This window comes from Dermacentor silvarum, unplaced genomic scaffold (assembly GCF_013339745.2).
Source record: "Dermacentor silvarum isolate Dsil-2018 unplaced genomic scaffold, BIME_Dsil_1.4 Seq534, whole genome shotgun sequence".
Classification (NCBI taxonomy): domain Eukaryota; kingdom Metazoa; phylum Arthropoda; class Arachnida; order Ixodida; family Ixodidae; genus Dermacentor; species Dermacentor silvarum.
The window spans coordinates 5,232-16,053 of NW_023606389.1; the positions used below are offsets into that span (position 1 = coordinate 5,232).

The 10,822-nt window shown below is 52.9% G+C and overlaps 1 protein-coding gene across 1 annotated transcript; it reads right to left on the reverse strand.

Annotated features, from left to right (window-relative positions):
- Positions 1-243: 243 nt before the first annotated feature.
- LOC119435214 (uncharacterized protein K02A2.6-like) lies at positions 244-3,870 on the reverse strand. The gene has a single exon (XM_037702132.1). It carries the CDS (start codon positions 3,868-3,870, stop codon positions 244-246), a length of 3,627 nt encoding a protein of 1,208 aa, XP_037558060.1.
- Between the last annotated feature and the right edge of the window lie 6,952 nt (positions 3,871-10,822).

Sequence of the window (10,822 nt, forward strand, 5' to 3'; positions counted from 1 at the left end):
AATGAGCAACACGTTTATTGTACGCCATGTTAGTCTCTTCTCCCCAAGCCCCTTGTAGCCGTCCCAGCCTTCCTAGCAGTGGGGCTCCCAACCAGGTATGTGGCGCCCTCTCTGGAAAGCGTCAGGAGTTCCCATAACACGACACCTTCCCCGTTTGAGAAGACACGCCCTCAGCTTGCTCATAGGTTCAGGCGTTGCGGTGGTCTAATGTCTCGGCCACTGCGGGTGGTGTAGTTGGCTTCTTCAGAACAGCCCGTTCCTGCTTGTTTCGGTGGTGCAGTTCGGGAACCTCTTGCAGATGTGCTTTTGTGCGACGAACGCTTCCTTTGGCCGTTTGCACAACATAAGATCTCGGTGCGTTTGACTCTCCAACGATGGTTCCTTGTTGTTGGTTCTGAACACTGTACCTGGCTTTAACGGTGGCCTGTCTCTTGTTTTACGCCTCCTGTTGTAGAGTTTGGCTTCTCGCCCACGAATGACCGCATTGTTTTGCCGGAACTGATTCTGGTATTCCCACTTGGGCTCAAGTGTTTCAGGCAGAGTAGGGACGTTTGTTTTGAGCTTGCGGCCCATGAGAAGCTCAGCTGGCGAGTAACCCTCGGGTCCAGGTGTAGCTCTGTGGGCAAGAAGGCCTTCCGCAACATTCGTGGATTCACGGATAATGTTCTTGGCAGTCTGGACTGCTCTCTCAGCTTCGCCATTGCTTTGCGCGTAATGCGGGCTGGAGGTCACATGTCTTACACCCCAACTGCTCATAAATTGCAGGAACTCGAGTGAGCTGTACTGCGGGCCATTGTCGGACCTCAAAATGTCCGGAATGCCATAGCGAGCGAACAAATTACTAAGGAACTGCACCACATGTTTGGTTTGCGTTCCACAAAGCTCTTCCAGTTCAAAAAACCTTGAGTAGTAGTCAACAGCTACTATGTAGTTCCTCCCTTCGTGGTGCAACAAGTGTGTGCCTACCACTTGCCACGGGCGTTCTGGGAGCGGTGTCTGAAGCAAGTCTTCATTTGCCACAGGACGGTGCTTTGTGCAGGTGGGGCATCTTCTCACGTACGTTTCAACGTCCTGGCTGATTGCTGGCCACCACGAAGACTCCCGTGCTCTTGCTCGGCATCTCACAACGCCTTGGTGTCCTGTGTGTAGTCGCTGCAGAACTTCTTTGCGTAATGAAGGGGGAAAGACTATCCTTGTGCCCCGAAGTAGAAGTCCCTGTACGACAGACAGTTCATCGGGCACACTTGCATACTTGCGCACCTCAGGTGCCAGCATTTCTGCTTTTGGCCATTTGGTAGTGCAGTAGTGCATGACCAGTGATGTCGTTGCATCTTTTTGCAGCTCGATTTTGGTCCTGTTCAGCATCTCAGTTGATGCTGGCAGCTGCTCAATGGTCAGAAGTTCGTACTCTTCTATGACGGATGCAAGGTGTTTGCCGGAGCACTGCAGCGGTTTGCGCGACAAGATATCATCTGTGTGCATGTCCTTTCCTGGTATGTGTGAAATCGTGAAGTCATACGCAAGCACACGCATGCGAAAGCGCTGCAGTCGCGGTGTCATTTCGTCAATGCGTTTTGTTGAGAACAAAGGCACCAAGGGTTTGTGATCAGTCTCTATACTGAACTGCAGACCGAGCACGTACATCCTGAAACGTTCACACGCCCATGTTATGGAAAGTGCCTCCTTCTCCACCTGAGCATACTTTTGTTCTGTCGGTGTCATTGCCCTGGAAGCGTATGCCACTGGCTGCCGCTTGCCGTCATTTGTTTGGAGCAGAACAGCTCCCAAGCCATAGGAGGAGGCATCAGCTGATATCGTCAGAGGCCTTTGTGGATCGTAGTAGCACAACACTGGTGTTGTCGTTAGGTCATCCTTGACCCGATCGAAGGCTTCTTGTTGAGTCTGGTGCCAAACCCAAACTGCTTCATCCAGCAGCAGGTCTCGCAAAGGTTTTGTCTTCTCGGCCAGTCCCGGGAGAAATTTTGCCAGCTGGTTGACCATGCCCAGGAACGACCTGAGCTCGGTGGTGTTCTCTGGCGGTGGCATCTTTCTGATGGCTTCAGTTTTCTCCTGGTCAGCAGCGATACCCGCTTCATTCAAGATGTGTCCGAGAAACTTGACTCTTCTTTTGCTGAATTCACACTTGCGTGGATTTAGAGTCATTCCTGCGCCCTTGAGCCTCTGAAGCACTGCTGTGAGGTTTGCATTGTGCTCCGCCTCGTTCTTCCCAAAAACGACGACGTCGTCCTGGTGGCATGCTATTCCGGGGAGTCCCTCAAGAATGCGAAGCTGAAAGAACTCTGGCGCTGTCGCAATGCCAAAAGGTAATCGCAGGAACTGAAATCTCCCAAACAGCGTGATAAATGTGGTCAAGTCCTGGGACTCTGGTGCGAGGGGTGTCTGCCAGTAGCCAGAATTTGCATCAAGCTTGCTGAAAACTTTTGCATTGGCCAGCTTCGCCAAGTTTTCTTCAACTGTAGGCATGATGACCCTTTCCCGCATCAGCTGGCGGTTCAATTCAGTGTAGTCAATGCAGATTCTGATCTCTCCATTCTGTTTCGATGCAATGACCATAGGTGCACACCATGGTGTCGCATGGTAAACCTGCTGGATCACTCCAAGATCCTTCATTCTCTGTAGTTCTTGTTCGACTTTAGGCTGGAGTGGAACAGCCACTCGTCGAGGAGTTGTCACTGCATACGGCGTAGCATTTGCTTTGAGTGTCACCTTGTAGGGAGTTTTCATTTTACCAAGTCCTGTGAAGAGTTGGGAGAACTCTGGTCTTGCCTCGGGGGACACCATGTGTCTTGCTTCGGTTTGTTTGTTGGCCTCAACCGCCTCCAGGTGTGACCGTATGTCGAGAGCACGTATGGCTGGTCGTCCCAATAGAGCTGTTTGCAAGCCTTCCACTACAAAAACCCGTTGCTGAACAGACTTGCCTTGCCATGCGATTGTTGCACTGAACATTCCCTTTGTTGTGATGGGTGTTCTGCCCGGTCCGACAAGTCTTTTGTCAGGTGTTTTCAGAGTCTGCATGCGGCTGCTGTCATACTGCGAAGCAGGGATTACGCTCACGTCTGCTCCTGTGACGACTTTGAAGCGAACAGGACGACTGTTCACAAGTGCAATGATGAACCAAGGTTCCTGGGTGTCTGTCTCGCTGACCTCACCAAGAAACACTTCCTCCGTGTTTGCTGTCCTTGATTTCTTTGTGCTGGATCCGAACACCCTTTGCCCTATAGGTTGTTGGCGTCCCGACAAGCATACTTTTGCATAGTGACCAGTTTTCCCACAGTTGTTGCAGAGCTTTCCGAAGGCTGGACACTGCTTCTTGAAATGCTGCTGTGTACTGCCGCACCACTTGCACAAATTTCTTCCAGTGAAGTGCACCGCTGGAGGTTTGACTGGTTTCCGCTGCGCGCCTCCATGGTTGCGGCGTTCTTTTGAGCGTCGCAGCTCGTCGACCGAAGCACCGCGTTCCGTTGCGTCGCGTTGCTCGTTTTGTTGCTTTTTGACGAATTCGGAGTTCCGTGCAATTTTTACTGCAGACTGAAGTGTGAGTTTCGAGTCTAGTAGCAGCTTTTCACTTAGACCGAGGTCCAAAAGTCCTACAACCAACCGGTCACGAATGAGGTCGTCTTTCAGTGAACCGTATTCACACGTGTCAGCGAGGTTGTGCAGGTCTGTGATAAACGATTCGACCGACTCGTTCGCTTCCTGCTTACGACGATTAAACTTGGCCCTCTCGAAAATGACGTTTGTGCACGGTATGAAGTGTCCCTCGAACTTGCGTTTCACTGTTGCGTAGTCCGCGAGGTCGGCGTCTGATAGGCTTAGTGACGCCAATAAGTCTTCGGCTTCCTTCCCCATCGCGTACACGAAAGTGTTCACCTGTGTTTCAACATCACGAAGGTGAAGTCCTGACACAATGCGATAGCGTTCAACCTTGCGATCCAACGTTTCCAGTCATTCGGGTCTCGGAAATCCAACTTCTCTGGCAGTTAGACGGCGAACGGGTTGAAAAAGCTGGCGTCATTTTGCCGGCCCGCTGCCGCTGCTTGTTGAGCGTCGTCCCTTCCGTCTGGCATGTTGGTCGTCGTTTCGTGGCTCTCACCGGGTGCTAGGCGACTTCTTGTTTACCGCTGCCACCATGTCGTGTTGTCGAGGGGTCGGAAGAAGATTGAGAGACGTCTGAAGCTGGCGGGTACTAATGAACAACACGTTTATTGTACGCCATGTTAGTCTCTTCTCCCCAAGCCCCTTGTAGCCGTCCCAGCCTTCCTAGCGGTGGGGCTCCCAACCAGGTATGTGGCGCCCTCTCTGGTCAGCGTCAGGAGTTCCCACAACACGACAGACGGGGCCTGAACGTGTCGTCGTCGCAGTCGGCTCGAGCACGGGTGAATCCGCAGTGCCTTGGACGACGGAAGAGTGACCTTCGAAACACGGGACTGTCACAGCCCGTTTATACTCGTGTGCTGTGCGTGTGTGGACACACTGACTGCCGTTACGCAGATTATCAACTATCTGAGTAGCACTGACAATTGGGCGAGTTGGTACGGATGCATGGTTTCAGAACGGCGCAACAAGGAAGACGACAGACGAAAGAACAGACGAAAGGCGCTTGTGTTCGTGCGTTCTTTCGTCTGTCGTCTTCCTTGTTGCGCCGTTCTGAAACCATGTATCAACTATCTGTATATACATATTTTAATGTTTCTTTTTGATTTTATAAATGCTCCAAAACGACTCTCTGTCTTTCTTCCGTATCACTGCGCACTAGCGAAAGTGCAACAGTCCTAAACACTACAATTTCTGGCGTCCGCGACAGGGACTAAGCTCGATTTCCATCCTTAAGAGCCGCACATCGCTTGTGTGCAGTGGTCGGAAATGGACTGGGAGACGTTCATTCCGATAGGCAAGGAGCTTGGCTTGTCAGGCAAAGAACTACGAGAGTGTATTGACGATCAGCATAACCGAGAGCGAGATAAACGAGCTGAGGACAGGGAAGCAGCGCGAGTCACGCATGAACAGGAGATCGCTCGACTGACGGCGGAACAAGCTCTGCTGGAGACTAGATGTCGTCTTGCAGAGCACGCGGCTGGAACGGTCGAAACCGTCAGAGAACGTGGGGACAACAGCGGTGAAACATTTGGAAGTCCCCACAAGCTTATTCCTCCCTACAACGAGGGCCGCGACGAACTCGACGCGTACATACAGCGCTTCGAGCGGGTAGCCACCAGCCAAGGATGGCCAAGCGACAAATGGGCTCTATCATTAAGCTTGTGCCTCTCAGGCGAAGCTTTGAGCGTGGTCGGACGCATGTCTGAGGAGGATGCCACAGACTACCGAAAGCTGAAGCAAACTTTATTGCAAAGGTTCCGGTATACCGAAGAAGGATACCGCCAAAAGTTTCGCGAGGCTAAACCAGAGAATTCCGAGACAGGGCGGCAGTTTGCTGGTCGACTGCTAGGGTACTTCGATCATTGGCAGCAGATGGCGAAAACAGAGAAAACGTATGAGGCATTACGAGATAAGATTGTATCGGAACAGTTTTTGTTACGCTGCGATGAGAGGCTCGCCATCTTCGTGAAAGAGCGAGGATGCCGTGACCTCGACAAGCTAGCCGAAGCCGCTGAACATTATTTGGAAGCGCAAGGCCTGTCAAACCTAGCCAGAGGAAAAGAAGCTAGTAAAGCAGCCTTGGAGAGTAAGAACTGTGAAAGAGAGGCCGAAAAAGAAAAAGTTCGGTGCTTTCTATGTGGCAAGCAAGGACACGATGCTGAAGATTGTTGGACGCGGTCAAAAGAACCGAAGTCCTCGTCTTGCTGGAAATGCAGGAAGCATGGCCATAAAGCTGACGAGTGCCCAAACACAAAGAGCAGAAACAAGGAGGCGTCAAGTGCTATTGCTCACTGTGACCTGATGCCTGCTGCCTGGAATGAAGAAAATCCGCTTCCTGCCACTAAATCAGAAGGGAAAACAAGGCCATCTGCAAGAACAGATGGGAAATATGGCTACATGCATATTACGTGTTTCTTCTGGACGATGCGCGCGGGCGCCTAGACGAAGATGACGAACTGCTCTGGGCTCTCGAGCTATCGGCTGATCTGGACAGCGCTGCAGCTATCTTTTGTAAATATACTTGTAAATAGTCTCCTTTACTTAATTCTTCGTTCGCGTAACATTTTGGTGGAGCGTGCCGTTCCCCGTCCTCAACACGGAGCTCCGCAGCGGCCGCACCGTCCAGCTTTCCGCCATGGCTCCCGGTGACGACAACTCGTCTGCTGCTGCTACTGCAACTCCAACCACAACGTACGTCACGGTTGCCACTCCCCGCGATCCTGGCATATTCTCCGGCCAAGATAATGTTGACGTTGATGACTGACTACGCATGTATAAGCTTGTTAGCCGCAACAACCACTGGGACCCTACCATAATGCTAGCTAATGTCCTCTTTTACTTGGGCGGAACACCTCGTGTCTGGTTCCGGACACACGAGGAGGAGATCTCTAGCTGGGACGTTTTCAAGGAGAAGCTCCGCGACCTCTTTGGAAATCCGACCGGTCGGCAGCAGCCTGCAAGAAAAGAGCTTGCTACACGAGTACAGTCTTCCACTGAATCGTATGTCTCGTACATACAAGACGTGCTAGCTCTTTGTCGGAAAGTCGACGAGAACATGGTCGAAGTTGACAAGGTCGGCCACGTTCTCAAGGGGATCGGGGACGACGCGTTCAACTTGTTGATCTTCAACAATGTGTCTACCATCGACGTCATTGTCAAGGAATGCCGCCGCTTTGAGCTCGCCAAAAACCGCCGCGTCATTCCACAGTTCTCCCGGCTCCCTAACACGGCTGCGACGTCGTCCTGCGTCGCCCTTACCGCTTCACCTCCCTACAATGAGACCGTCACGGGTATTGTACGCCGCGAGCTCGAGGCTGCCAGTCCTGCCATGTTCCTTCCGCGCCCCCTTGACCCCACCATTCACCAACCTGCCCCAGCGATCTCCCTCATTCAGGAGGTTGTGCGGCAAGAGTTTGCCAACCTCTTTTTTCCTGCTGCCTGCTCCATCTCCCGAGCTGACGCCCGACTGGTGCCGACAGCTGCACCTCGCAGCGATCTGATGTATTCCCGTCCCAGATACCGCAACCTTACAGAGTGGAGAACTCCGGACGACAAGCCCATATGCTTTCGTTGCCACCGCATTGGCCACGTCGCTCGCCACTGCCGCACCTCCTGGACATCGCCGTATTCGAGCTACTTTTCCCCGTCTCCTCGCCTATATGCCGACCCTCGCCCCTACTCACCTCGCCGTATGTCTTCTAGCTCTCACGTATCCGTCAATGACAGTCGTCTCACTCGCTCGCCGTCAACTCAGCGCCGTCGGTTCCCGTCACCCCAGCCACGCCGCTATTCGTCGTCGAACAATTATGGACCCTCCCGGACGGAAAACTAGACCATGCAGCTCCTGGGGGTAGCGCTGCATTATTTTCGTCGTGTCAAAATCCTCCATTGACGCTCCCAACGCACCAGAACTTACTTGATGCCCACGTCGACGGTGTCCCTTTGACGGCGTTAATAGATACTGGAGCCCAGGTGTCCATAATGAGTAATAACCTCCGTCGTCGACTGAAGAAGGTCCTCACGCCTGCTACTAGCCGAGCCGTACGCGTCGCCGATGGCAGCACTGTTGCAGTCACTGGAATGTGTACTTCCCGGATAAGTATCGCCGACCGCCACGTTCCAGTTCTTTTTACAGTGCTGACGAATTGTCCCCATGACCTAATCCTTGGACTAGACTTTCTTACGGCGCATTCAGCTTTGATCGACTGTTCTACCGGTACACTTTGCCTCGAACTTCCTCTACTCGCGCATATTCGTGCTGAACAGCCGAACAACTTTAGTAAGACCACCTTCGTCCGCCTGCCGCCTAAAACCTTGACTTTCATCGATTTGCTTTCATCTTTCCCTGTGCCCGATGGTGATTACGTCGCTTCAGCTGTTCCTGATGTCCTTTTCATGCGCGATATCACTGTGCCCCACTCCGTTGTAACCGTCGCCGATAACCGGACATGCCTCCCCCTCGTCAATTTTGGCCTAACAAAGCAAGTTCTACCCCAAGGCATATCGGTTGCAATGCTGCGTGCTGTCGGAGATGACCACGTCACGGTGTTTTCAGTGGACGGCTGCTCCGATCCTACACCATTTCCGCAGGATGCTTTTATTGCGATAGCAATTATATGGACACTTGAACCGGATTTCTGCCGTCGGCGTCGCCGTCGCCGTCGTCGTCGCCGTGAGGTTCCGTATAGATAAAATCTTCGCCGCGCGCCGTATGCCCCAGAGGCAGCGTGCGGGGACGCGCGCTATCACGGAGAGCGAACGCACTCAATCTCCCACGCGCAAGCAAGGAAGCGAAAAGCCAGCGCCGGAGGGAGCAGGGTTGGGGGGCACTTCTCTGCCAACAACCGCGCTCGTCCCTCGTCCGCACAGTCTCTTATCTCTCCCACGCGCAAGCAAGGAAGCGGGAAGCCAGCGCCGGAAGGAGCGGGGGGGGGGGGGCGCACTTCTACGCTGCCAACAACCGCGCTCGTCGTTCGTTCGACCGAACCGTCTCTTCTCTCCACACGGCTCTGACCTTTATGCGCATTCGCCGCTCAGTTTCCGTTGAAGCGATAGACCGCACGTACCTTCGCCCGCTGCTGCGGCGTATATATCCGCTCGCTGCCAGCGTTTTGACGGTCGTTGTCTGCAGTCATTCAGTGTGATATATTCATGTTTGTTTGTGCGCGCTCACACCACGCTTGTTCAATCAGTTAGCAATAGTCGGGCCACATTTGCCAACGCACGCTACACATGCAATGCTGCCCGGGTCGGCAGTGCAGCGCTACAGGTGTGTCCCTTCGCACGCGCTGCCCACGGGAAGCGCTTCTCATCAACACCACCGTTTCACACGCGCCTTCTCGTGGTCATCGAGTCTCTCTTCATGTCGGTCTACTTGCGCCGCAGCACACCTGCCTATTTAATCAGCTCATGTTTACTACAATTCATATTGCTACCAAAGCCGCTCACCTTACTTCGTATGACATTGCTGTGTTGCTATCGCATTCATCGCTTCGCCCTTAGGGCGAAACTGTGACATTTTTTTTGCCTTGACGCAACCTTTGGTCCCACGATTGCTGCGGACCTATTGCCTGAAGAAGCAGCAGCTCTGTGTCGCCTTTTGGTTTCTTACCAAGACATCTTCGACCTCAACAATCGACAATTGGGCCAGACTTCAATTGTTAAGCATCACATAAATACTGGTGATGCCAGTCCTATTCATCGTCGGCCATATCGAGTTTCTGTTTCAGAGCGTAAAGTTATTCAAGATGAAGTGCAGAAGATGCTTGCCAAAGCATTGTTGAACCCTCGTCGAGCCCTTGGGCGTCACCTGTTGTGCTTGTTAAAAAGAAAGATGGCACGTGGCGCTTCTGCGTCGATTATCGTCATCTAAACCGAATTACCAAAAAAGATGTCTACCCCTTGCCTCGCATTGACGACGCCCTCGATTGTCTCCACTGTGCCAACTACTTCTCATCAATAGACCTTCGGTCTGGTTATTGGCAAATTTCTGTGGATGAAAGGGACCGAGAGAAGACCGCGTTTGTCACCCCTGGTGGTCTATATCAATTCAAAGTTATGCCATTCGATCTATGCAACGCCCCAGCCACATTCGAGCGCATGATGGACTCTTTGCTCCAGGGGTTCAAATGGTCAACATGCCTTTGCTACCTAGACGATGTTCTCATATTTTCGCCTACGTTTGAGACACACCTTGAGCGCTTATCAGCTGTTCTTCACGTCTTCCGCGAGGCTGGGCTCCAACTAAATTCCTCGAAGTGCCACTTCGGTCGTCGGCAGATTACAGTGCTGGGCCACCTCGTCGACGCATCCGGCATTCAACCAGACCCGGAGAAAATTCGTGCTGTCACGTCTTTTCCTGTACCTCAGTCTGTCAAAGACGTACGAAGTTTTGTAGGACTCTGCTCCTACTTCCGACGGTTCGTTCAAGACTTCGCAGCGATTGCCCGACCACTTACTGATCTTCTGAAGAAGTACGTGCCGTTTACGTGGGGTCCCGCTCAAACTGTCGCGTTTGCCCACCTGACCAACATTCTCACCACGCCGCCTATTCTGGCCCACTTTGATCCGTCCTGCCCTACAGAGGTCCGTACCGATGCCAGTGGTCACGGTATCGGAGCCGTCTTAGCCCAACGCCAAGAGGGACGCGATCGTGTTATCGCCTACGCTAGCCGCCTCCTCACAGCAGCGGAGCTCAACTATTCGATTACAGACCGTGAATGCCTGGCCCTCGTCTGGGCGGTTTCTAAATTCCGCCCGGAACTTGTATGGCACGCATTTCTCTGTAATCACGGACCACCACGCGCTCTGCTGGCTTTCCTCACTCAAGGATCCTACCGGCCGGCTTGGTCGCTGGGCTCTGCGGCTACAAGAGTATTCCTATGCGGTAGTCTACAAGTCGGGCCGCCTACATCAAGACGCAGACTGCTTATCACGCTATCCAGTGGACGAACTACCCGCCGACCCTGACACCAATGCCGACGCTTGCGTTTTCTCGGTTTCTCAGCTGCCACAAGTCGCCGACATGCCACCTTGCGCGCCATCATTGATCGTTGGGAATCTTCGCCTTCTGATTCGTCCCTTCATTTGTTTGTTCTCTGGGATGGTGTATTATACCGCCACAATGTCCGCCCCAACGGTCCTGCCCTACTCCTCGTCTTTCCTCGGCATCTCTGGTCAGCTGTTCTCCAAGAACTTCACGATT